The following is a 23,483-nucleotide window of genomic DNA, read 5'->3' on the forward strand; positions in this document are numbered from 1 at the left end:
TCTCAGTGTCCACTCCGAGGTTGGGAACTGATGTCCTCCCTCAAGTTCAGGTGCTTGCGGGGAACTCGGGCCCTAAGACAGCACTAGATTCCACAGGACACCGGGGTAAACTTGAATTCAAAGAAAAAAACAAAGGAAGTGGGAGGAGGGGAGAGAAAGAGAAAGAAACAGAAGAGACAAACTTCTTCAGAGAAGCCCTGTTCACGTGGGTTCTCCCAGTGCACAGGGTGTAAATCCCACAGGCACTTTCTGGAAAGGGCAGGATTATTGTCTGCGCTCCACCGGAGCTCTTCTGGGGACAGTCAATCAATCCGCCCAAGGTGTCAGATGGGACTGGAAGCCCAGCCACATCCTCCGGGAGAAACCGGGAGTGGCGGGAAGGGGAGGATTTGATTCTGCTAATTAGACGCCTACGGTGTGCGACCCGCCCTCCTTCCTGTGCAATCATCCCGCTGCCCTACAGGCCCAGCGATCTGGAGAGAGGCCCTGACCCAAGGATGGCTGCTCCCGCACCTGAAGCTCAGATTCGCCTGGACCTCCAGCAGCAACTGCGGCAAGACGCTGACGGTCTCCTAGGCAACGCGAGGGGCGGAGCTGGCCCTGCCCACACTTCCTTTCTCCCGGAGCCAAGCTACTCAGCAACAGCAGCAGCCCACGTGGAGCACTGAAACTCAACCACGACTTTCAATGTTGGATTCTTGGAGCGCCCTTAAATGTTCCCAAAGCTAGTAAGAGATCAGAGAGCCCGCGCAGATCTTGGCTGTTGTGGTCAAGGAATTCAGTCTCTTTAGTCAAAACAACCTGTGCATGGGTGGGTAGCACAAAGTGGTCCTTGCCTGTAAGAATCTGAAAGAGATCAAATCTTGCCCAGTTCAAAAGAGGTTGGCGGGCCCAGAAGTCAAGGCTCAAGACCTGCCTGGCCAGAATGAGGAGCACACCAGACACAACCTAGAGTTTCTCGTGTACTGTGGGCCACTCAGCTCCTTTCCAGAGAAGCCCCAAGGTGGCAGGGTCAGACAGCTGGCAAGTCCTTCCCAAGGTGACTGGCTGCAGCTTCAGAAATGCAAAAGGTGATGACTAGAAAACACGATTCTTCTTTGACGCAGGTGAATGAGGAAGCAGTGAATACAAACCCCTTTTATTCTCATTCTTTGATCCAGGGTGAAATAAAAGAAAACTTGGATTCATTTCAGCTGAAAAGAAAGCATGTAAGTGACCCAGGGAATAGATGAAAAACGTAATTTTTATTTTATTTATTTATTTGGTTTTGGTTTTTTGAGACAGGATTTCTCTGTGTAACAGTCCTGGCCGTCCTGGAACTCTCTCTGTATACCAAGCTGGCCTTGAACTCACAGAGATCTGCCTGCCTCTGCCTCCTGAGTGCTGGGATTAAAGGCACTCTCCATCACCACCTGGCAAAAAACATATTTTTTTTTAACACTTTGTTTTCAGACTCTAGTCGATGGTTTGCTATTTGTTTATTTTTCAGTCTCTGCTCTTTCTCTCATCTGAGGAAAGGGTGCTTGCTTGAGTTTCAGGCATCAGAAGTTTGCCGGTGCCTGGGCAGTTTCTACTGTAGTTCTTCAAAGTTAGAGCTACAGGGAGCTGGCCATGGTAACACATAATCTAGAATAAGCAGTGAGATTGAAGCATTGATTTAAAACCTCCCAACTAAAGAAAATCCCAGGGCATATTGAACCACTGGTGAATTTTACCTTCGCAGCAAAACTAGCATCAATCTTTTCCATCAAATTATTCCATCAAATAGAAACGTAAAGACTTTTGTTAACCTCTTTTAATGAAGCTAGTATTATCTAGATTCCAAAGCTGGGTAAAGAAGCAACAAAAAGAAAGAAAGGAACGAAGGAAGAAGAAAAAGAAAGGGAGAAAGAAAAAAGAAAGAGAGAAAGAAAGAAAGAGTTGCAGAATAATCTCCCCAGTGAACATAGGTTCAAAAGTTCTCAAGAAAATACTTGCAAACAGAATTCCAGAATACATCAAAAAGAACATTCACCAAAATCAAGTTGCTTATATTCCAAAGACACAGGGATGGCTCAATCTAAGTAAATTGATAAATGTTATAAATTATATAAATGGACTTAAAGGAGGAATCACATGTTCACCTCAACTGTGGAGAATTGTAGAGTTCCTACCCTGACTTCCCATGGTGATATACTTTGACCTGGAAATGTAAACAGAAATAAACACTTTCCTTCCTAAGTTACTTTGATCAGAATGTTTTATCACAGCAACAGAATGCAAACAGGAACAGACATGAAGGCAGAAGGGAGAGAGGTGTTGGGGGAGTGTCTGAGAGAAAAGGGAAAGAGAGGGTGGACACAGATACACATATATGAAACTGTCAAAGAATAAATGAAAAAATATATTTAAAAGACCCTCTCTCACCATAAAAAGAATGTGCTTATAGTTCATTTCTGTTAGTATTCTATTATTAGAAATATAGCCGCTTTATTTATGTTATAATAGTCGCTTTATTTATGTTATATTTTCAATGCACATTGAGTGTTTTCAGTTTCAATTTGAAGCTGTGTCCTTCCTTGGCTCGGGGACTCAACCTGATGGAGCACACAAGGGAATAAAAACAATGATAGACAGCCCAACACATGGACAGAGAGGTGTGTGGTTGTCTGGGTTCTCAGATGGAGAAACAATAGCACTCCAGAAGCTTGGCTTGTTTGTTGCATAGAGTTAAGGAGAGAGGCGGGGTTATTGCATGCAGACAAACAAGGACGCATAGTTTATGGTATGCACTGGATCAAGGAGACAGGTTTAGCTAATCCCAGTAGGAGCAACCTCTGTAGGAGAGCAGGCTTCTGACTGTAAACATCTGGAGGGAGAATGCTATTGTGAACATTTTCTTTGCACACTGTCAACACTCGGCCCCCCAAGGAAAGTTTAAATCCCTTTGAGCCTGAGGCTGTAGGGTGGGGTCTTATATCGACAGCACACATTCATTCAGGACTTCACTCACTCAGGGCATACTCCATTCTCTACAGTTTGGGAATGTATTCAAATCACTGCTCTAACCATTCTTCTGTATAGAGAGCATACACAGCCATTTCTACTTAGCATATAATTAATATTAGAATTTCTGTGTCATAGAGTATGTGCTTGTCCATCTTAGCAAATTCTACCAAAGGTTCTAAAAGTGGTAACAGTTCACACACACCACAGTGTGTGCCTAGTGGTCTGTCTCCTCACCCACACTTGGTAGTGTCACTGGACTTCAGCCTAGCCCTTATGTGGTGGTGTAGCATCATGGTTTCAATTTTCATTTTCCTGATGAGTAATATGGAACACAGACAGACAGACAGATACACACACACACACACACACACACACACACACACACACACTTGGATTTTTTCTGTGACATGAGATCTGTTGTTACTACAACAAAATACCTGAGACAGTGAAAGTGTGAAGAGAAAGGGTTTATTTGGGCTCATGGTTTTGGAGGCTGCAGTCTATGATGCAATGGCCCATGGATTTGGGCTTCTAAGGAGAATATCATGGTAGAAATGATGAGTGAGCAAAAATACTCATCCCATCAGGAAGAAACATAGAGGCCGGGGTCCGATGATACCCTTCAAGGTCACACCTCCAGTGACTTAAGGACCTCCTACAAGCTCCACTCCCCAAAGGTCCCACACCTCTGCTTGGTGCTGTCCCAGGGACCAAGGCCAACAGGTACCTGGGCGTTTGGGAGGCACTGCCTACACTCAAATCATAGAGACAACCGAAGTCAGATCTCTGCCTTTGAGAGTTTAGGGTGTTGGGCACACATTTAAAGGTGCCTGTGTGCTTTGATAATTTTATTTTCAAGATAATACCTGGAGGGGGTGTTGCCCCCCCCTTTGTAAATATGGGTATCTGTGAATAGAGACAAAGTCATTTAGCCAGAGGGAGAAAGGAGTGTGTGTGTGTGTGTGTGTGTGTGTGTGTGTGTGTGTGTGTGTGTGTGTGTTGTGCTCCATTTTCTCAGCTTCTAGAATCAAATTGTCAAAGAGCTGTTGCAGAGATTCAGCTAGAAGAGAGGACCCTAGCATGTGCCTCAATAGGATCAAGTGTACACAGCAACCAGGTGCAAGCACTCTGAGACTTTGGGTCCTCACAGCAGTTGTCCAGGTACATGAGGGACTGTCAGCAGTCAGGCTGTGTCTGTCCTGGGCCATTTTTGAGTGTGAAGATTTGGGTAAGTGCTGGGCTCTGCGAAAGACAATGCCTACGCCTCACAGCCTGGCACTAATGTCTTTTGAATGAGTGTCACCATCTTCTAGCACCTGCACCCTGCTCACACAGCAGATCACATAGCCTTGGAGCAGAAGTTGGTGGCCCAATCAGCAATCTGAGCAAGTTGGCAGAATCTGTGTCAACTCTCGGAAACCATGGCCTGATTTTGATTTTCTAAGCGTGATGAGCCTGGGGTTGTTGATCAGCGTCTGCAGCAAGAGCCACCTCGTTTGGGCTCTGGCTGAGAATCGGGGACCTAGGACAGAATCAGAAAGAGCAGGGGTAGGGGTGTGGGTGGGTTTGGGGTGTGTTGCCTTTGCTATTCTCAAACTTTTGGAGCTGTTACCTACAATGCAAAAGGAGTGACTGGAGGCTTTGGATCAGGACTCCTGGGAATGAGAAGTAGAAGGGTTATCCCACAGACCTGTAGGGAATGTTAGTGAGGATATCTGAGCCCTTAAGGGGCAGGAGGAACTCAGAACACTTTCTGTAAGCAACAGGCTAAAGTAATCAAAGCTGAGCTCTATTTTTGAAATGGCATCTGCCAGTAGCTTGAGATGTACCTTGGCATCCCAAGACAATGGGATACAGATTAACTGTGCTAGGAGAACTGGGGCTCAGTTCTGGAATAGGCAGGTGAGCTAGTCTGCAGCCCAAGGCCATGCAGCTTGACTGACGGGAGCTGTACCTCCTGAGCAGCTTGTCCCAAAGGGATGCAGAGAAGGGGGAGCAATAAGGGGATTGGGCACCTTGAGGAAGCCCTTGGGTATCCATTTCCCACTCTGAACTCAGTGCAGGTTCAAATAGGAGAGACTACCTGCTGACTGGTTCAGGTACCAGTATTTCGTGATCTTCTGCAGCTTCCGGTCCCTGTGGCTTGTGATTAGGATGTGGCAAAAGCTGACCAGCACAGGGTTGGTGTGATAATGGTCCACAAAGAGCATGCCAACCCATGCATTGAAGCCTGAAAACCCAGGTGAAAGCAGGTCAGGTCCAGCCACACACCCCATCATTGCCCAGTTGTACTTTTTATGATGCTATTGCTATTTATTATTATTATTATTATTATTATTATTATTATTATTACTATTATTATTGGAACCATTTCCCTATGTATCCCTGGCTGGAAGTCACTGTGTATACCAGGCTGGCCTTGAACTCACAGAGAAAGATCTACCTGCCTCTACCCCTCCTGTCCTGGATAACTGCTAGTCATTTTCTTTTTACCTAGTGGTCTGAGTTCTTACAGAGAATCTGCAGAGTCAGTGTAAAGATTTGGAAGGATTTCAGAGAGAATATTCTACTCTGTGCATTTGATAGAGAACTTGAAGCTTGAAGGGGCTGAGAGCAGCCAAGATAAGACAGAAGGTGCCAGTGCAGATTGTAAACAGCAGAGCGAATGAATGACCAGGCCCAGGGGCCAGAAGCACTAATTTTACTTCCTACTTCCTCGGGAACAGCTTTGATTTTAGAGTATATTAAACTAGATATATTCTTCACTAAATGTTTAAGTGACAATACTAATCATTCTGAGATTTGTCTCATCTCCAGTCTATGTGGAAAGTTTGAGTCTCCTGTCCCACATCTCAATGGCCTGTGGAATGGGCAGGATTAAGGAACCATGAATTTCCTCTGACCACCAGAATACACATTTCTTGTGTGTGTTCATGTGTATACAGGAAAGAAGAGGTCTTTCACCCGAATCTGGGGCTCACCGACTAGGCTAGGCTTCTGTCCAGTCAGCCCAAGGATCCTCCTTCCTCCACAACCCCAGTACTGGGATTATAGGCAGATCATGCCTTGAATGGCTTTTTGCATAGGTTGTGGGGATCAAACTCAGGTCGTTAAGCTTGCACAGTAAGCCCTTTAAGGACTGAGCCATCACCCCAGCCCAGAATGCATGTTTCCATTACTTGGCTTTATGACCTCTACCAGAAGACAAGTTCTAGGCCTGTGAAGGTGTGAACTCATGTAGGGAGAAACCCTGATTAAAGGTGCCGCTGACCAGGCCCAGGCGTGATTAACAAGAGTTTAAGAAGGGGGGAGGCAAGCACAAGGCTCTTTTTCATCTGGCTGAGCTGACTAGGAAGCATTTTGTGGGTCCCTCCTGCTGAGGTACAAACCTGGTCACTGGCTTCCTTGCATGAGTACTTTTCCCCATTAAACTACTGTTTATCAACCTATCTCTGACTCCACTTTGTAAACGTCAATAAACTCATATCATATCCATGTAGACCCATCACTTACCCATGTCTACCCCCTCGTAGCCGCTCTGCATGATGGTTCTGTCAATGCGTGCAATCAGCCATGTGCCCAGGAAGCAGCTGATGAGCAGCCTGGAGAGGCAGGCGCCCAGGCCCAGCAGCACATTGTAGAAAAACAGGAAGTAGTTGAAGTTGTGGAATGCTCTCCTACAGATAGAAGCAAGCACGAGACAGCCCCATAGTCAGGCAAGGCGGTGACACAGTCTGCTCTGGCTTCATCCAGACCAGACATTAAATTCTGAGACATTCTCCTAAGTTTACGATCTCCTGCTGGGACATAAGTGTAGCTGAGTGCCTAGCTCACAGTGCTGGAGGGTACATGTGGTCCTGATGGGGGATAGGGAGCACTGAGCAAAGAGCAGGGTGAGTGCTACTTACTTTGTGTGACCTTAGGATTCTTGCATGAGGCTTCTTGGGGCTGGCTTGAGGGTTGCAACAATATTGTGGTTCACCCTTGTCAGACCTGTTCCTGGTCCTCCAGAGGGAAGGTCCCAAAGGATCACCTGACCACATGGTCCTGTTGCTCAGGGCCAAACTGCATCCTGAAAGTCACAGACTCCTCTGACAGAGGACTTTTTGGTCTTGTCACTCTGTATGGTGGACATTTGGGTATCTCACTATTCTCCCAGCTCATACAGTTTATATCTTACTGTCATCCACGCCAGTTCCTCCTCTCTCCTCATCTCTGGCCTCTCCCCTCCTCCCAGACTCTGCCCCCCACCCCCTCCTCCTCTTCTTTAGATCACTCAGGAATCCTTGTCCCTTACCCAGGTGCCAGTCCTCTCTGGTAACCGATGAAGCTCTTAGAGGTGTCAAGTGGGGATATCTATCTCTTTATTGTCAGTGCTAAGGCTGCCTCAGTGAATGAATGGATGAGAATTACATGTACTTGGCTGTACTGTTCATATTTTACATGTGTCTTCCTTAAAACACCCCTTTAATGCAAAATAGCTTACAAATGGGGAAACTGAAGTTCACACATTTAGTGAAGTCGTACAAGGTCACACAGCTCTCCTACCACCGGAAAAGGCAACTCTGGATCCCAGGTCATGTGGTCCCAGAGCCTCCCTCTGTGCACATTGTAGTAACCTCTCACAGAATTCAGAGCCCTCCAGAACCCGTGCACCACTAGGTAGAAGGTGGAAGCAGCAGCCACAGCCCTACATACCCACTGCCCTCCTCTGCCCTCACCTGTTGTGGAGAGCCAGGGGCTTCTGCTTGTCAGCCGTGCTCAGCTTGGGCTGCAGGAAAAATCTGCCAGCGATCCACACCTGCAGGATCATGAGGCCCACGACTATGGATAGGGTGAGGCTGAAACACAGGGCAGGTCCACCCTGAAGTGTCTGTGCTACTGTCCCAGGTCCTTCTCTGATACACAGTGAGTGGAGAGAGAGGAAGAGAGAGACAGACACAGACACAAGAGAGACAGACACACACAGAGACACACAGAGAAAGACAGAGAGACAGATAAAGAAATAGAGACAGAGAGAAAGATAGAGACAGAGAGAGGGAAAGATGAAGAGGGGGGGAGACAGCAAGCACCCCTGATGAGCAGCAGAAGAGCAACTCCTGTGCAAAAGAAATAAAGACCCACAAAGGGATGGTGACCTCCCCCCAAGACCACATGCTGACTCTCTAGATCCAGATCACTACCCATGGTTCCCTGTTGTGTCCCTTTTTGCTAAGGGTGGCAGTGGAGTGGCAGCCCTCAGAACAGCACAGCCAAGTACATGCAATCCTTTCACACTGAAAAGGAAAGCAAAGAATAAGCTTGAGAACATGCCATGGAGTGGATAGGCAGCACTGCAGGTGCACTCGGCTCCAGGCAAAGAGCCGAGGAGTCCTCCAGCTGAACTGACGTGGGTGGCAGTATGGGGAGCCTGGGCTTCAGCCTGGCCTTCTCCTTGAGCATAGCTCCAACCCTTCTAACACTTGTCTCCTGGTGGCATCAAACTCTCAGGGCTGTCATGAGGAAGGGGCTTGGCAAGTGCTCAGCAATCAGCCTTTCACAGTCTCCAGAGAGCTGGGTAGGGTAGAAATTTTGCACCGGGCAATATAACGCATCAGCTACCTTACCCGTGCATGGTTCCTCCCTGCTGTCCCACCTCTCGCTTCATCCCCTTACAACTTATTTCCTTGTTGGGAAATGGAATTCTCTGTATCATGAACATGAATGTGAAGTCCCATGGAATGACGGGAGAAGACTTGAAAACATAGATTCCCTCGCTGGGAGGTGCTGTGATGACCCATCCCTGGGTCATCAGAACAAGACCTTGGACCCAGGGTCTGGGTCCCCAGGACCAATAAGGAGAGGTTGTCTACTCAGAACTTACACCCCAAGGCCCAGCCCTCGCAGCATCTCCAGGCCTTGATGGTGGAGAATGGGTAGCACTAGGCTGTACATGAGCATCACACCACAGAGGCTCTGCACCACATGAATGATGAGGTAGCCTGCAGATGAAGTAGAGGGGGTCACCAGGGGGTCCTTCTTGGCCCACCCCCATATGCCTCCCTGCAGGCAGACCTGGCCTATGCCCCGTTCCACCAGAGGCACTTGGCACATTGGCTGGAGCTGTTTCTTCTGCCTACCATAATTTCCTATCTTCCTGCTTGCTCAGCAATCTGCCAGATGCGGTTCAAGTGTCAACTCAAAACCTTTGAGTCCCTTGCTGGTATGGAGGCCACTCCCTCCTCTGCTTGTTGATGCCCTTAGCAAACACAGCCGTTGAGATGAGGGCAGATAAGAGATGACACATGGTGTTTCTCCACTATTCTCCAGACTCCTCAAAGCTAGAAGCTATGGCTGTTTCTCTAGCCCTTCTCCTCACCAGTAGAGAGTGCTCAGGGAACATGTGCTGGGCTACATGGATCCTGGGGTGACACTTACCCCAGAGGATGTAGGCTATTTGCCAGCCAGAGTACCTTGCAATGGCCACCTGCAGTTAGAAGGAAAGCAGGGGTCTCAGTAGGATGAGAGCTTCCTTCCCTCCAAGCCTTGTACCCAGGACCCCATCTGATCTCAGGGTCACCCATAAACCAAAGCAGGTTCTTCACAGAGCCACATCTCGGGATGGAGGCCTGGCTTGACATCTTTGGGCTCTTGTCATGTGGCTCAGCTCCCCTACAGACTCACCACACTAGCTGCTGAGGAGGGACTCTGGAAGTTCTGAGGGAGGAAGTCTTTGTCTCCAGCCCACAGCCTCTTCATGTGCTTTCTGTGGGAGAGGAAAAGTAGGTAGCATAGTCATGGCACTTTCTGTAGGGTCAGAGCTCAACAGAAAGGCCTGTGGAGGCCTATGGCAGTTGGTGTCAACCGCAGCTCCAGGAGAAGTTATGATTTCTCTTCAACATCTCCAAGGTTACTATAGTTCACAAAAATAATACATATTGATCAAATCATAACAGCAATTGAATCTGATAGATGAGATTACATGGTTTTTTCATTCTATTTTCTATACTTATTCTGTTATGGTGAATGCATATTATTTAATATTTTTAAACAGTTAATACCAGAAACTCAGTTTCATTGATAGCTTAACCTTGTAGCAACATAAAGAAAAATCATAGATGGGTGATATGGCTCAGCAGGCTAACTCCATTGCTGCTGAGCCTAATGACCTGAGTTCAGCTCCCAGGACTCACATGGTAAAAGGAGAGAGCCAACTCCCACAAGCTGTTCTCTGACCTCCACACATTCCATGGCACATGTACCCACACAAACACATCATACACACACCCACACATACAATAATAATACATTTTTGTTGTATGGGGGTGTTTTTTATTTGTTTGTTTGTGTTTTGAGATAGGCTCTCTACATAGTCCTGACTGTACTGGAACTCACTATGTAGCCCAAACTAGCCTAGAACTCACAGAGATCTGCTTAGCTCTGCCTCCTGAGTGATGGGATTAAAGGCGTGCACCACCACACCCAGCCTAATAATACATTTTTTAAAAGAAACAAATTAAAGGGGCAACAACCCCTCATAGAACCCCATCCCTCACCCCTCCATTTCCCACACCCCTGTGCAGTTTCTGGGCTATATATGATGGTTAGGTTGGTGGTGTTCTGCTCCTAGGCCACACTTCCATTTATGGGATTCTTCCTTCCTTCCTTCCTTCCTTCCTTCCTTCCTTCCTTCCTTCCTTCCTTCCCTCTCTCTCTCTCTCTCTCTCTCTCTCTCTCTCTTTCTTTCTTTCATACTTTATACTTAATCTCTAGTATTTTTCCTGGCTGGGTTCTACTTTTCATGATTGCTAAACTGGAAATTCTTAGAATGACAGGAAAAATGTATCTCTGGGCCCCCACTCCCAGGGAACTGAGCAGATTCTCTCCCATAGCCTTCCCCCATTGCCCATGCCTTAGTCTCAGCCACAAGCACCCTCGGCACTCTCTCCCATCAGCCAGTGACTCAGATCCTCACAGCAGACCCAGTTCTCCTCCCTCCCATAGATGCTCTCAGCCCTCTGTCCTTCTGTCCATCTCCATTCTTTCCATCTCCATTCCTTCGTGTCATCCCAAGTACCTAGAAACAAGTTCTACTGGAAACCCCAGTGGTCAGGCCTGGAAGGCACTCAGAAGCACTCCCTACCAGGCAACCCACAGCCACCACACTCTACTAAGATCCAGAGAGGACATCAGAAACCCACCCAACAAAGACAAGACCTGATATTAACACATAGAATTACTGTTATCCCAAACCAAGATGCCAACATGAACACACAACCAATAACAGCCAGGACAGTATGTCTCCAGTAGAGGCCAGTAGCCTCCCTACAGTTGGCCCTGAGAAATCCAGTATAGTTGAAACACAAGACAAGGAAGCACAAGACAAGGACTTCAATGTGTCTATTACAAATACGATCCAGGACTTCAAAGAGGACATGAATAAATCCATGAAAGCACAAACTGTGGAATGAAGTGAAGAAAACTGTTCAAGACATAAAAGTGAAAACAGAATCAATGAAGAAAACCCAAACTGAGGGAGAACTGGAAAAGAAAAGTTTAGGAACTCAAACATGGAACCTCAGAGGCAAGCCTCTCCAACAGAACACGAGAGATGGAAGACAATCTCAGACACGGAAGACAACAGGGAAGACACTGACACCTTGATCAAATAAAATGTTAAATCTAAAAAGCTCCCACGAAAAAATCATTTGGGAGATCTGGGACACTATGAAAAGACCAAAGCTACTAACAATAGGAAAAAAGGGAGATGACACCCAGGTCAAAGGCACAGAGAATATTTTCAACAAAACCATACAAGAAAATTTCTCTAATCTAAAGAAAGATGTGCCTATCAAGGTACAAGAAGTGTACAGAGACAGAGGAAGACGGAGAGACAGAGAGTGGGCACAAGCATGTGCCCTCTTCCTGCACAGCTTCTCTGCTGGGAGCCTGAGCAGCAGGACAGATCTGACACCCAGCAATGATAATGCACAAGAAATGCCAAGGTCTCGAGTATCAGGAGTACCTGTCCCTCGGCTCAGTGCTGGAGCATAACTGTAAACGCTGAGAAGAAAATGCTCACCTCTCAAGGTTGGGGTGAAGTTGGGATGAGGACTCTGAGCATAATGGTAGGTCATCATCGATGTCCAACTGTTAGGCTTATATTTTTCTTATACATTTCTTATATGCATTAGACCATACCTGGCCCTTATATTCACTTCCTAGTGCCACACTAAGCCAGGCAGGTACTGTTCAGGAATTCTGGATAAAGAATGCTATTCTTTTTTTTTTTTTTTCCGCTGAAGTCACACAAATGACTCATAGAATTCTCTTACCTGTAACAGGCCAAAATGTGGAAGAGATAGCTGACACACGTGAGGGAGGCGGGCAAAATGGTCACCACCCAGACTCCTGAAATATGAAGGGTGACATGAGAGGGCTTGGAAAACACACCTGGAGTGGACTTGCCACCAGCAGATCCTCATCAGAAAGGTGTAGGCGAACCTATTACACTCCTTCACCTTGTTCTCTGAGAGTGAGCATGTGCAGGGTTTAGCCTCACACATCCCCGGGACAGTTGATGGTTTCTGCATGGTATTCTGAAACTTTTGATTCTAATATGTTCCAACTACACTCAATTAAGGTTGGGAAAACTATATATGATCCGTATCAACAGTAGGCTCCATCCAGGAAATAGCTGACTTCTAATTGCAACTTTTGGAGAGGTGACAGGGTGGGAGTACATTGGTCACATGAATAGCTGGGATCAACAAGTTGTAGCATTCACCTTTCATGGGGTTTTGTTAGTTAGGCTCTGTCTTGGTTACTCTTCTGTTGCTGTAACAAAATACCCTGGCAAATGCTGTTTAAGGAAGGGAGTTTTTATTTTGGTTCATAGTTCTTAGGTACAGTCACTCAGGGCGGGGAGGTCACAGCGGTAGTAGCTTGAGGCAGCTAGTCCCATAGCATTTGCAGCCAGGAATCAAAGGCAGATGAGTGACCCCGAGGGCACCAGGTGCACAGGTGTACATACACCTAAAGTAAAAACTGCTGTGGAACAATCTTTGTACACTGCAAATACATGTTAATGTCACTGGTTAATAAAAGTGCTCATGGCCCATAGCTAGGCAGGATTTTCAGGGAGAGAGGACACTGGGAGGAAGAAGGGCAGAGTCACGGGAGTCTCGGAAGTAGTGAGGCTATGCAGAGGAAGCAGGAGATGAGCATGCGGTACTGAAATAAAGTACTGAGCCGCACGGTAGGACATAGGTAGAAATATGGGTTAAGTTGTAAGAACTAGTTAGTAACAAGCCTTTGTTATTGGCCAAGCATTAATAATAAATAGTAAGTCTCTGGGAGTCAGTTGGTGGGACAGAGCTGACTGGCAGACCTGATGAAAAACTCTACCTACAAAAAAAAAATAAATAAATCTTTAAAAAATGGGTGGCACTAAAATGGAAATATAAGGTGCTCTTTGAGTGTGGCGCTCAAAGACCCATCATACTGAACATAAATCTACATTAAAGATTCATAAGATGTTCACAGGCCACAGTAAAGCACAGAAATATGGAAGGATCGGCTACTGCCTCAGGGTTCACTTGTAAGGTAACTTTATATGACCATAGAGCTGAATTAAGTAATTCATAGCAAAGATGTCCCCTCTGGCTTTGGTGTTCTCCCAGCTCATAGTCTTAGTGGGAAGAAAATCACTTACAACAGGTTGTCTTGTGACTTAAGGGATTGTGGTGGTTTGAATGAGAATGTTCCCCATAGGGTCAGATGTTAGAATGCTTGATCCCCAGTTGGTGGAGCTGTTTGGGAAAGTTTAGGAGATGAGGCCTTGTTGGAGGAGGTGTGTCACAGCAGGCTGGCTTTGAGAGTTTAAAGGCTCTTGTTTACAATTCAAGATGGGGACTCTCAAATTCTCAGTTCTGCTCCAGCTGCAATTCCTGCTTGATGCTTTTCTGCCACAATGGACTCTTATCCTCTTGGAACTCTTATAAGCCCACAGGAAGTCTCTATAAGATGCCTTGGTCATGGTGTTTTATCACTTTGATAGAAAAGGAACTAATACATGGATATTAGGTGAGTTAGGATCATAAAATATCAGCACCATAAAATCTTTTGGAAACTATCATATTGCCTGTCTAAGTCCCAATTTACAGATGAGACCAAACATATGTGTGTGTGTGTGTGTGTGTGTGTGTGTGTGTGTGTGTGTGTGTACATGCCAGAGTACAACTTTCAGGAGTTAGTTGCAAGGACATGTGCTTATATGGGGGAGGGCAGAGGTCAGCCTTGAGTGTTGTTCCTCAAGAGCTGTCCACATGGGGACTGGAGAGATGGCTCAAAGGTTAAGAGTGCCGAGTGCTCTTCCAGAGGTCCTGAGTTCAATTCCCAGCAACTACATGGTGGCTCACAACCATTCATTATGAGATCCGGTGCCCTCTTCTGGTGTGCAGATATACACAGAAGCAGAATATTGTATACATAATAAATAAATAAAATCTTTAAAAAAAAAAAAGAGCTATCCACATTGGTTTTGTTGTTGTTGTTGTTGTTGTTTGAGGCAGGGTCTCCCATTGGGACCTAGGGCTTGGGGGCGCTGGCCTGCAAGCCCTAGGGATCTCCCTGTCTCTGTCTCACCAGTCCTAGGATTACAAGCATCATACCCATTTGTGTGTGTGTGTGTGTGTGTGTGTGTGTGTAAGAACTTGAATTGTCCTTCTTGCACAGTAAGCATGTTGCTCACTGTGGTGGTTTGAATGAGAACAGCCCCATAGGCTCATATGTTTGAATGCTTAGTCATCAGGGATTGGTACTACGTGGGAGGGATTAGGAGTCGTGACCTTGGAGTAGGCAAGGTCTTGTTGGAGAAAGTGTATCACTGTGGAGGCAGGCTTTGGGGTTGCAAAAGCCCAAGCCAGGCCCAATATCTCTCTCTCTTCCTACTGCCTGTGGACCCAGATATAAAACTCCCAGCCACTTCTCCAACACCATGTTTGCCTGTGTGCCACCATGCTTCCTGCATGGTGATAGTGGACTAAACCTCTGAACTATAAGCCAGGTCCAATTAAATGTTTTCTTTTATAAGAGGTGCCATGATCATGGTGTCCCTTCACAGCAATAGAACTTTGATTAAGACAGTCATTTAGTCATCTCCGCAGCGGGCATTTATCCTGAAATCTTGTCCATGATTCTTTCTCGTCTAGGAGATAGTGGACATCTCCTCTCTCCAGAGATGGAGGACATATAATTAGGTATGTCATTTTCTGAGAAAGCTTCTGTTATAAAGTACCTTTCTTGTTACAAAGTGTGTGTGGGGGGGGTCACTAGACAGTCCTCCAAAGGAGATATACAAATGTCCAACGCACATACAGAAAAAAATGCTCATTATTTATCTTCAGGGGATGCAAATTAAAACACAATGAAAAATCACTTCACAGCTGTTACCGATCATGGTGGGAGGCACGCAACAGGCAGGCATGATGGCTGTAGCAGCCACTTAGTGCTCACATTTCCGATAACAAGCTGGAAGGAGAGAGAACAACTGGAACTTTAAACTCTCAAAGTCCTCCTCTATCAAGGCTACACTTCCTACGCTTTCTAAAACATGACTGGGAACAGATGTTCAAATATATGAGCCTGTGAGTGTTGATCATTAAAACCACCACAGCTTGTCTGCAGGAGAGTATCTGGATTGCACTCACTGAGGTGGGAAGACCCACCCACTGTGGGTGGCATCTTTTCCATTGTTTGAATGGGGAAAGGGAATTGAACACAGACCACACTTGCTTCTCTGCTTCCTGACAGTGGTTACGATGTGACCCACTGCTTCAAGCTCCTGCGCTATGATTTCTGTGTGTGATGGACTGCCGTTAGCTGTGAGCCCGAATAAATGTCTCCCTTAGGTTGCTTTTGAAAGAGTCGTTTATCACCACAATGGAAAGCAAACTAAAACAACTACTGAAAATGAGAAACTCTAAGGCAGTGGTTTTCAACCTCCCTAACACTGTGACACTTTTATATGGTTTTTCATGGTGTGGTCACCTCCCAACCAGAAAAGCATTTTCATTGCTACTTCATAACTGTAAGTTTGCTACTGTTGTGAATTATAATGCAAATGTCTGTGTTTTCTTAGGCAACCCCATGAGAGGGCTGTTTAACCCCTAAGAAGAACCTCTGTTCTATGGGCATGTTCAGTTCAGCCCCAAATGGCTTCTCTCTTTTTTTTCACTTTTTTAAATTAATTACATTTTTTCACTTATTTTACATCCTGACCGAAGTTTCTCCTCCTGTTCCCACCCCCACATCCTGTCTGCCCCCTCCCCTTTCACTCCTCTTCTGTTTCTGATCGGAAAGGGGCCGGCCTTCCATGGGTGTCAGCAAAGCATGGCATATCAAGTTGAGGTAAGACTAAGCTCCTCCCTCTGTATTAAGGCTGAGCGAGGCAACCCAGTATGAGGAATAGGTTCCCAAAAGCCAGCTCAAGCATTAGGGACAGGCCCTGATCCCATTGCTAGGAGTCCCACAAATAGACCAAGCTACACAACTGTCACATATCAGTTCCAAATGGTTTTTAACAAAATGAGCTGTCCTGAGCCTTCCGTCCTAGTCAACCCAGGAAGGCACAGGTCAACTCTAACACAAAAGAAATCCAGACACCCTGGTCAGGCAATCTCAGGGCTGTTTGGATGATGGGGAGTGGGTGGCTTTACCTTTAGTAACACTGATCAGTTCTTTCACCTGTAGGATGGCAGGGGTCGAGGTCCCCGTCTCGTTCATGTGGGTGAGGTAGCTCTGCAGCCTGTCTTCAAACAGATCCAGCTTGTCTTTCACAAGTAGAAACACACAGAACTCGATGACAATGAACTGGGAATGCAGAGCACAGGCAGGCGTCAAGGTCTCCCAAGACCAGCTCAGCTTGGGGACAGATTTCTTTGGGACTTGAGGCCAGCCTTTCCAGGCAGCCAGAACTCTTTTTGAAAATGACTGTGCAAAGCTTGTTCTTCACTCACAATGACTCAAAGGACACTTGAAAGATAATGTAATCACGTGATGGAAGGGTGACCCTCGGGCCAAGACCAGCCACATCTCCATGGCTCCCCTCCCTAATGTTAACAGGAGTCAAACTGGAGAAGGTAGTCCACATGACAGCAATGCTTGTCCTCTGCCCTGTCCACCACACCCTTGCTTCTCTGGTTGCCATCACCTTCTTTCTCCACCAACCAAATCATGTTCGTTTTCTAGAGTGGAGTGCAAATGCCACCATTATCGGTTTCTTAGTTCAGAGTAACTCACTGAACTTTAGAACATCACCATTTCCTTTTCTCTTCTGGAATGGGGAGGCAGAGACAGGCTGTGAGTTTGAGACCAGCCTGGTCTACAAAGTAAGTTCCAGGACAGGCTCCAAAACTACACAGAGAAACCCTGTCTCAAAAAGAAAAAAAAAAAAAAAAAAAAAAAGTCTTATAGAATGGCAGAACTCTCTCTCTGTCCATGTCTTACTCCTCTTGAACCCACAGCTTCTCCTGGACTAGGACTTTGCTAAATCATCTCTTTGCCCTCTCCTAGCTCTTAATACAGTGCTTACTATACAGTAGATGTTCAATGACTTCCTAAGACACACCATAACACAAAAGTCAAGTGAGTTATTCAGTGCTGCAGAGAGCTCCAGCTGTCCCTTTTAAATCCATCCTCTGGGGACTGAAGCTCACTGGATGAAGTGCTTGCAGAGCAAGCATGAGAACCTGGATCTGATCCTCAGCATCCACATAAAAAATCCAGCATGGTGGCATGTGCTTGTGTAACCCCAGACAGAGTTGGGAAGGCAGAGAGAGGCAGGTCCCAGGAGTTCAGTGACACTGCCCCCACCCGACCCCAACCCCTGGCCCAGGCCAAGCCTAATCAGGGATCTCCAGGTCCCAATGGGAGACCCTGTCTCAAAAAAAACAAGGTTGGGGAGGTGGCTTGAGAAATGGGTCAGGGAATAAAGCACTTTTAATATAATCATGAAGATCCATATAAAAGCCTGGTGGGTGTGGCAGCCGCCTGCAATCCCAGTGCTAGGGAATAGAGCCAAAGGATCCCTACAACAAGATGACTAGCTAGAGTAGCTCAATTGCCAAACTCTAGGTTTAGGAGAAGCCCCTGCCTGATGAAATAAATGGAAACAATTGAGAAAGACACCTGATGTCAACCTCTAACCTCCACATGCACACAAACACACACAAACACACACATTGGAGCACGAGCACTGTTCACACACCCTTATACACCACACATATATACACACATGCAAAAAAAAAAAAGTGACGACTCTGAGTAGCAACACCCAAGGTTGATTTTTGGCCTCCATACATGTGGATGGGTACACATACATTTATACACACAACTATACTAAATTAATTAATTAAAAAATCATTCTCCCTTCTTTGGTCATACAACTGGACTGCATTTCCAAGCCTCCTTTTGTTAGATGTGGCCACATCACTCCATTTGGACAGTGGAAAACAAGCAGAAAAGACAGGTTCTTCTATACTTCGTTCAGGAAAACCTTCTGCAAGCATTTTGGTATTTTCCCTCCATGCTATTAACTAGGTGGCCTTGAGGTCCTAGGTATGGGGAGGCACTTGATAGACGATTTGGGGTGCCTTAATGATTGCAAGGCAGAGAGCTGCCTCCCCTACCTGCACATGCTCTTAGCGTTAGGGGTGGGAGTTGGGGCAACAGACATAGTGACAAGCCACTGGCATTTAGAAATGTGTGGTAATTTAAATGTAATTGGCCCCTATGAGCTCATAAAGAATGGCACTATAGGAGGTGTGGCCTTGTTGGAGGAAGTGTGTCTTAATTCACTGCCTGTTGCCTGTGGATCAAGATGTAGAACTCTTAGCTACCTTTCCACCACCATGCCTGCTGCATGCTGTCATGCTTCCTGCCATGATGATAATGAACTAAACCTCTGGAACTGTAAGCCAGCCCCAGTTAGATGTTTTCCTTCAAAAGCAGTTGCCATGGCTGTGGTGTTTCTTCATAGCAATGGAAACCCTATCTAAGACAAAAGGCATGGGAACTTCGGTATAACCTAATTAAGGCATTCTCTTAAAACCTTGACCACAGACTTAAAGATACATCATCCCCCTGCCTTAAAAACAAGCAAAGACAACTAGGCTTTACTGTCTGAATTCTGCATGTTACAGTTGTCTTTGACTCAGCCATTTTACTTCCAATGACTTAGACCATGACCAGCATTTTGATTTTATATCTGATAAAACTAAAGTGAGAATTATAATAACACTGAAAACATTTTCTTGAGAAAAAAGCAAATGAAAGATATTTAAATTTCAATCTATTCTAATTTCCCACTTTCATCTTTAATTTACTAAAATTATTATCTTTAATTTACTAAAATTATCTTCTTGAGGATTAATTACCTGCTGGACAGTGGTGGTGGCACACGACTTTAATCCCATCACTTAGGAGGCAGAAGCAGGCAGATCTCTGAGTTTGAGGCCTGGTCTACAAAGTGAGTTCCAGGACAGCCAGAGCTACACAGAGAAACCCTGTCTCAGAGGAAAACAAAACAAAGAGAATCAATTATTTTATATTTAAATGGCTTAATTCTTCACAGTATAACTTATTATCTATAATTGCACATTTTCTTTAGAGATCATTACTTCTATAATCTTTCCTGGGTCAGTTTTACATATCAAATGATACCTGCCATAGTTTTCCTTTTCAACTCTTAGTCAATGCTAAATTTTTTTTAGCAATTCTTTTATTTTAATGATTTATTTTAACTTTCTGTACATTGGTGTTTTGCCTGCATGTGTGTTAGATTCCCTGGAACTGGAGTTACAGACAGTTGTGAACTGCCATGTGGTTGCTGGGAATTGAACCTGGGTCCTCTGGAAGAGCAGCTAGTGCTCTTAACCACTGAGCCATTTCTCCAGCTCTGTCAATGCTAAATTTTATCATATGGATTTTTTTTTGAGACATGGTCTCACTATGAAGCCCTGGAGCTATATAGAAGAGATTATCCTTGAACTAAGAGATCTACCTGTTTCTGTCTACTGTGTGCAGGGATTAAAGGTGTAAGCCACCACCGGTTTAGTTTTATTTATTACTCTCCTGTGACTGTCACCACATGGGTGACATGCAGGTGAAAGGTAGGTTGAAGCACTGTTCTTCCTCAACTCACATTTCCATTCTGACCTAAGCATTAAGCACACACTGCTCCCAAAGACCAGGTGACCGAAACCCAGACCCTTCTCTGTTACAGAATAGGAAAGGATTTTCATGGTGCTACTTACAAGGTATAGGCAGATGGATGCTAGCACGAGCGTCCCAATCATCCTGCTGGGGAACTGGAAGCAGGGGTCCCAGTCATACACCCTGGTCTGAAACCAAGACTTTTCTCTTTCTCTGTGAATGAATGAACACCAGAAAAGGGACACTGGGAGTTTCCACCCCTCTTCACCTTCCCTCATCCTTAAGGACAGAGAATGGAGGTATTTTTTTGGAGTTATAAAAAAACACAACAAAACCACAGAAACCCCAACTTCTCTTGCTGCTCAAGGTTCTAACTAGGTTCTGGCCACCCTGGGTGTGATATGAGGCTTAGGGGAGACTTCCCAGGTGGAACTGACACAGACACAAGCCCCTTTTGGTCTGCCTTGTCTTCGTCTGTCTGAGGGCAGACAGACGAAGAAATGCAGAGTAGTGGCTGCTCCAGGCTGGAGCTGCAGCAGACACACTGGACCACGGGGCAGTACTGAGGAGGAAGTCACATACTAAGATGCTGGAACAGAGACAGGTGGCTTGTGGGCCAGCAATATGGACAGTCTAGGGTCACTATGGACTGCTCACCTTCAGAGTTCTTATATATGAGAAAATAATACATCTGGGTTTTGTTAATGCCAGTGTTATTTCAAATATTTTGATATAGGTTCCAAAAGCAACTCTCACCACAGTAGGAACTTTGTCTCTATGGGACCTGGGACAAGATACATTCCTTTTCTGGGATCCACCCAGTGTGAATTGGTGGCTGAGGCAGAGGTGGGCTGGACTGGACTATCTCAGAAGCTCCAGTGGAAAGCTAATAATCCCCACCCTGCATCCTACTTGTTAAGTGAGGCTGCCACTACTTCCTGTCCCAAGAAGTGTGACAGGAAGCATGTGACTTGGGCTCAGCCAATCTCTGTAGGCCAATCATCTAGACATAGTGATTATTTTTCAGCTGGAATTTGATACAATGGAATATACTCAAATGATTTATTTTAAAAAATGGAAAGTGAAATGTCTTCTTTCCTCTTGAAGTCTGAAGACTGTAGTGTGGAGGAAGCCTACCCAGTGTGAAGCCTGGGCAGTCAAGAGCACAGCTGGGGGCACTAGGAAGACATAGTTCTGAGGTTGTCTCTTAAGCGCCCTGGAACAGACTCCCTCTCAAGTCTTTTTAGAGTCCTGGGTCCCCCATTGCCCTCCCTGCTTTTGTCTGCTTTGGGTTGGTTCCTGCTATCAGCAGTGCCTCTCCACAGTCCCAGGGTCTGTCCCCACCCCCCACCCCCACCCCCAGGGCCTGGCTCAAACCGCAGGGCTGAAGAGGCAGAGGGGCACTTACTGTGGGCAGGACTTCCTCAGGAGCCGCTTCACATGCTCTGCCTGGTGGGCCTCCAGCACTGACTTTTCTTCCTGCGAGGAAGCAGGGCATGTTCTGGCTCACAGTGCCAGCTAGGCTTTGGTCTCTTAAGGGGTCATTGCCCATGGAGGCCAGGATTTGGTCTCAAGCTTTGCCATCCCAGCTCCTGTCATCCTTCCGGGCAGGTTTCAACTTTGTCAGGCTCCTACTTGTCCATCAGCCCCCCCCCCAAACACACACACACACACACACACACACACACACACACACACACACACACACACACGGTCAGAAGTCTGGCCCTCCTCAATTCTCCTAGCCCAGGCTGGACCAGCCACTGCTCTGAGAAGCTTGTCACCCTCACCAGAGAGGCTGTGCAGGGAAGCACAGTGAGAAACAGTGACAGACACTCCCCCCCCCCCCACCCCACCCCCACCTCCCGGCTGCTATGAGGACAACTCTTCAGGAACCACCTAAATTTGGCACTCACTGCCTGTGGCTCCAGGCCCAAGTGGATTGGCAGAGCCTTAAGGAACATGTACAGGAAGCGACAGAGCAGAAAACCCAGGCACAACAGTGAGGGCCAGTAGAAAATGAGGGTCTCGAATCTCCCTAGAAACTGCAACAGAAACAGAGTTGGGGTGGGGACATTAGCAGGCTGTAGTGAGGTAAGGTTGGGGTACATGACCCCTGTGAAGACATGGACAGGACTGTCTTCCCAGGGGCTCCCACCAGACAGATGTCCCTTTCCTGCACAACTAATTCAGTAAGCAATACTTGCTCTACATGGTCAGCCAATCTCTGACTGCCCCCCTTCCACCTGGTCAACCAATCCCTGCTTCCCTTCCCCACATGATCAGCCAATCCCTGCTCCCACTACATGGTCAGAAGAAAAATGGATTTGGAGTCCAGCAACCCCAGATGGAAAAGTTTGAGCCCTTTTATTTTATGAAAACAGCTTGTTTCGTTTGTTTGTTTTAATCTAATGAAGAAAGTAGATGTCTCCTTTGGGGAAATATGAGAGACTGGAATACGGGGTTGAGTAGGTAGATGGAAGGAGGAGGTTGGGATGGGGAAAGGAAGAAATAAAAGAACAGAGAGGGATAGGAGAAGGGAGAGAGGAGAGAGGAAGGGGGGACAAAAGGGAAGAGGGAGATGGAAATGAATGGGCTTCTAAAGGGAGTGTTTTCAACTTCTTTGAAATCCTTTTTTTGTTAACCGCTTCAGACAAATGCTAGTAGGACTCAGCTTTCACACTGTTCTGGCTGGTTTCCTGTTCTGTCACATTCTGGGGACCAAGTTCCCCTAGGAAACTGGGGTTTGGTGCTGTGATTAAGGATACAGGATAGAGACGCCCTGAGATGGAGGTGTCGCAGTTTCCTTTCCTCCCCCAACACATGCTCCAGCTCACCGTGACCATGGCCAGCATTTTCGTGTTTTTCCTCCATGTCTGTCTGTCTCTCCATGGATTGGAGTGGAACTTAACACATAGCAGTTCACAATGAGAGAGTCTGAATTAGAAGTAAGATCCTATCCTCTCCCTACATAGAGCCAAGAACATTTGGAATTTCAAACGCACTTCTGGAGACTGAGAGGTTCAACGAGGTGCAAAGGAAGACTGTAACCCAGAATCCAGGTCCTGGAATCAGTGGCAAAGAGGCATCCTCCTGGGCAGAGGCTCGCCAGGCCTTCCCAGTCCCAAGTCGAGATGTGGAGGGAATGCTCAGCTGCTTGGTCTCACCTCTCTCTCTCTCTCTCTCTCTCTCTCTCTCTCTCTCTCTCTCTCCTCTTTTTTCTTCTTTCTTTCTTTCTTTTTCTTTTTTTTTTTTTTTTAAGACAGGGTTTCTCTGTGTAACAGCCCTAGCTGTCCTGGAAC

General features: G+C 46.2%; 1 protein-coding gene across 1 annotated transcript in view; it reads right to left on the bottom strand.

Moving 5' to 3' along the window:
• Nucleotides 1-4,361: 4,361 nt before the first annotated feature.
• LOC100765804 (stimulated by retinoic acid gene 6 protein-like) overlaps nucleotides 4,362-23,483 on the bottom strand; it is a 39,078-nt gene continuing 19,956 nt past the window's right edge. The window contains exons 7-18 of the mRNA XM_027403169.2: nucleotides 22,098-22,226; nucleotides 21,590-21,660; nucleotides 20,283-20,394; nucleotides 16,686-16,839; nucleotides 12,303-12,378; nucleotides 9,652-9,733; nucleotides 9,406-9,454; nucleotides 8,852-8,969; nucleotides 7,710-7,829; nucleotides 6,502-6,665; nucleotides 5,072-5,218; nucleotides 4,362-4,510 (exon numbers count right to left, since the gene is read on the bottom strand). Coding sequence (XP_027258970.1) covers nucleotides 4,362-4,510; nucleotides 5,072-5,218; nucleotides 6,502-6,665; nucleotides 7,710-7,829; nucleotides 8,852-8,969; nucleotides 9,406-9,454; nucleotides 9,652-9,733; nucleotides 12,303-12,378; nucleotides 16,686-16,839; nucleotides 20,283-20,394; nucleotides 21,590-21,660; nucleotides 22,098-22,226 — 1,371 coding nt within the window. The remainder of the gene's footprint in view (nucleotides 4,511-5,071; nucleotides 5,219-6,501; nucleotides 6,666-7,709; nucleotides 7,830-8,851; nucleotides 8,970-9,405; nucleotides 9,455-9,651; nucleotides 9,734-12,302; nucleotides 12,379-16,685; nucleotides 16,840-20,282; nucleotides 20,395-21,589; nucleotides 21,661-22,097; nucleotides 22,227-23,483) is intronic.

This window comes from Cricetulus griseus, chromosome 2, assembly GCF_003668045.3.
Source record: "Cricetulus griseus strain 17A/GY chromosome 2, alternate assembly CriGri-PICRH-1.0, whole genome shotgun sequence".
NCBI lineage: Eukaryota > Metazoa > Chordata > Mammalia > Rodentia > Cricetidae > Cricetulus > Cricetulus griseus.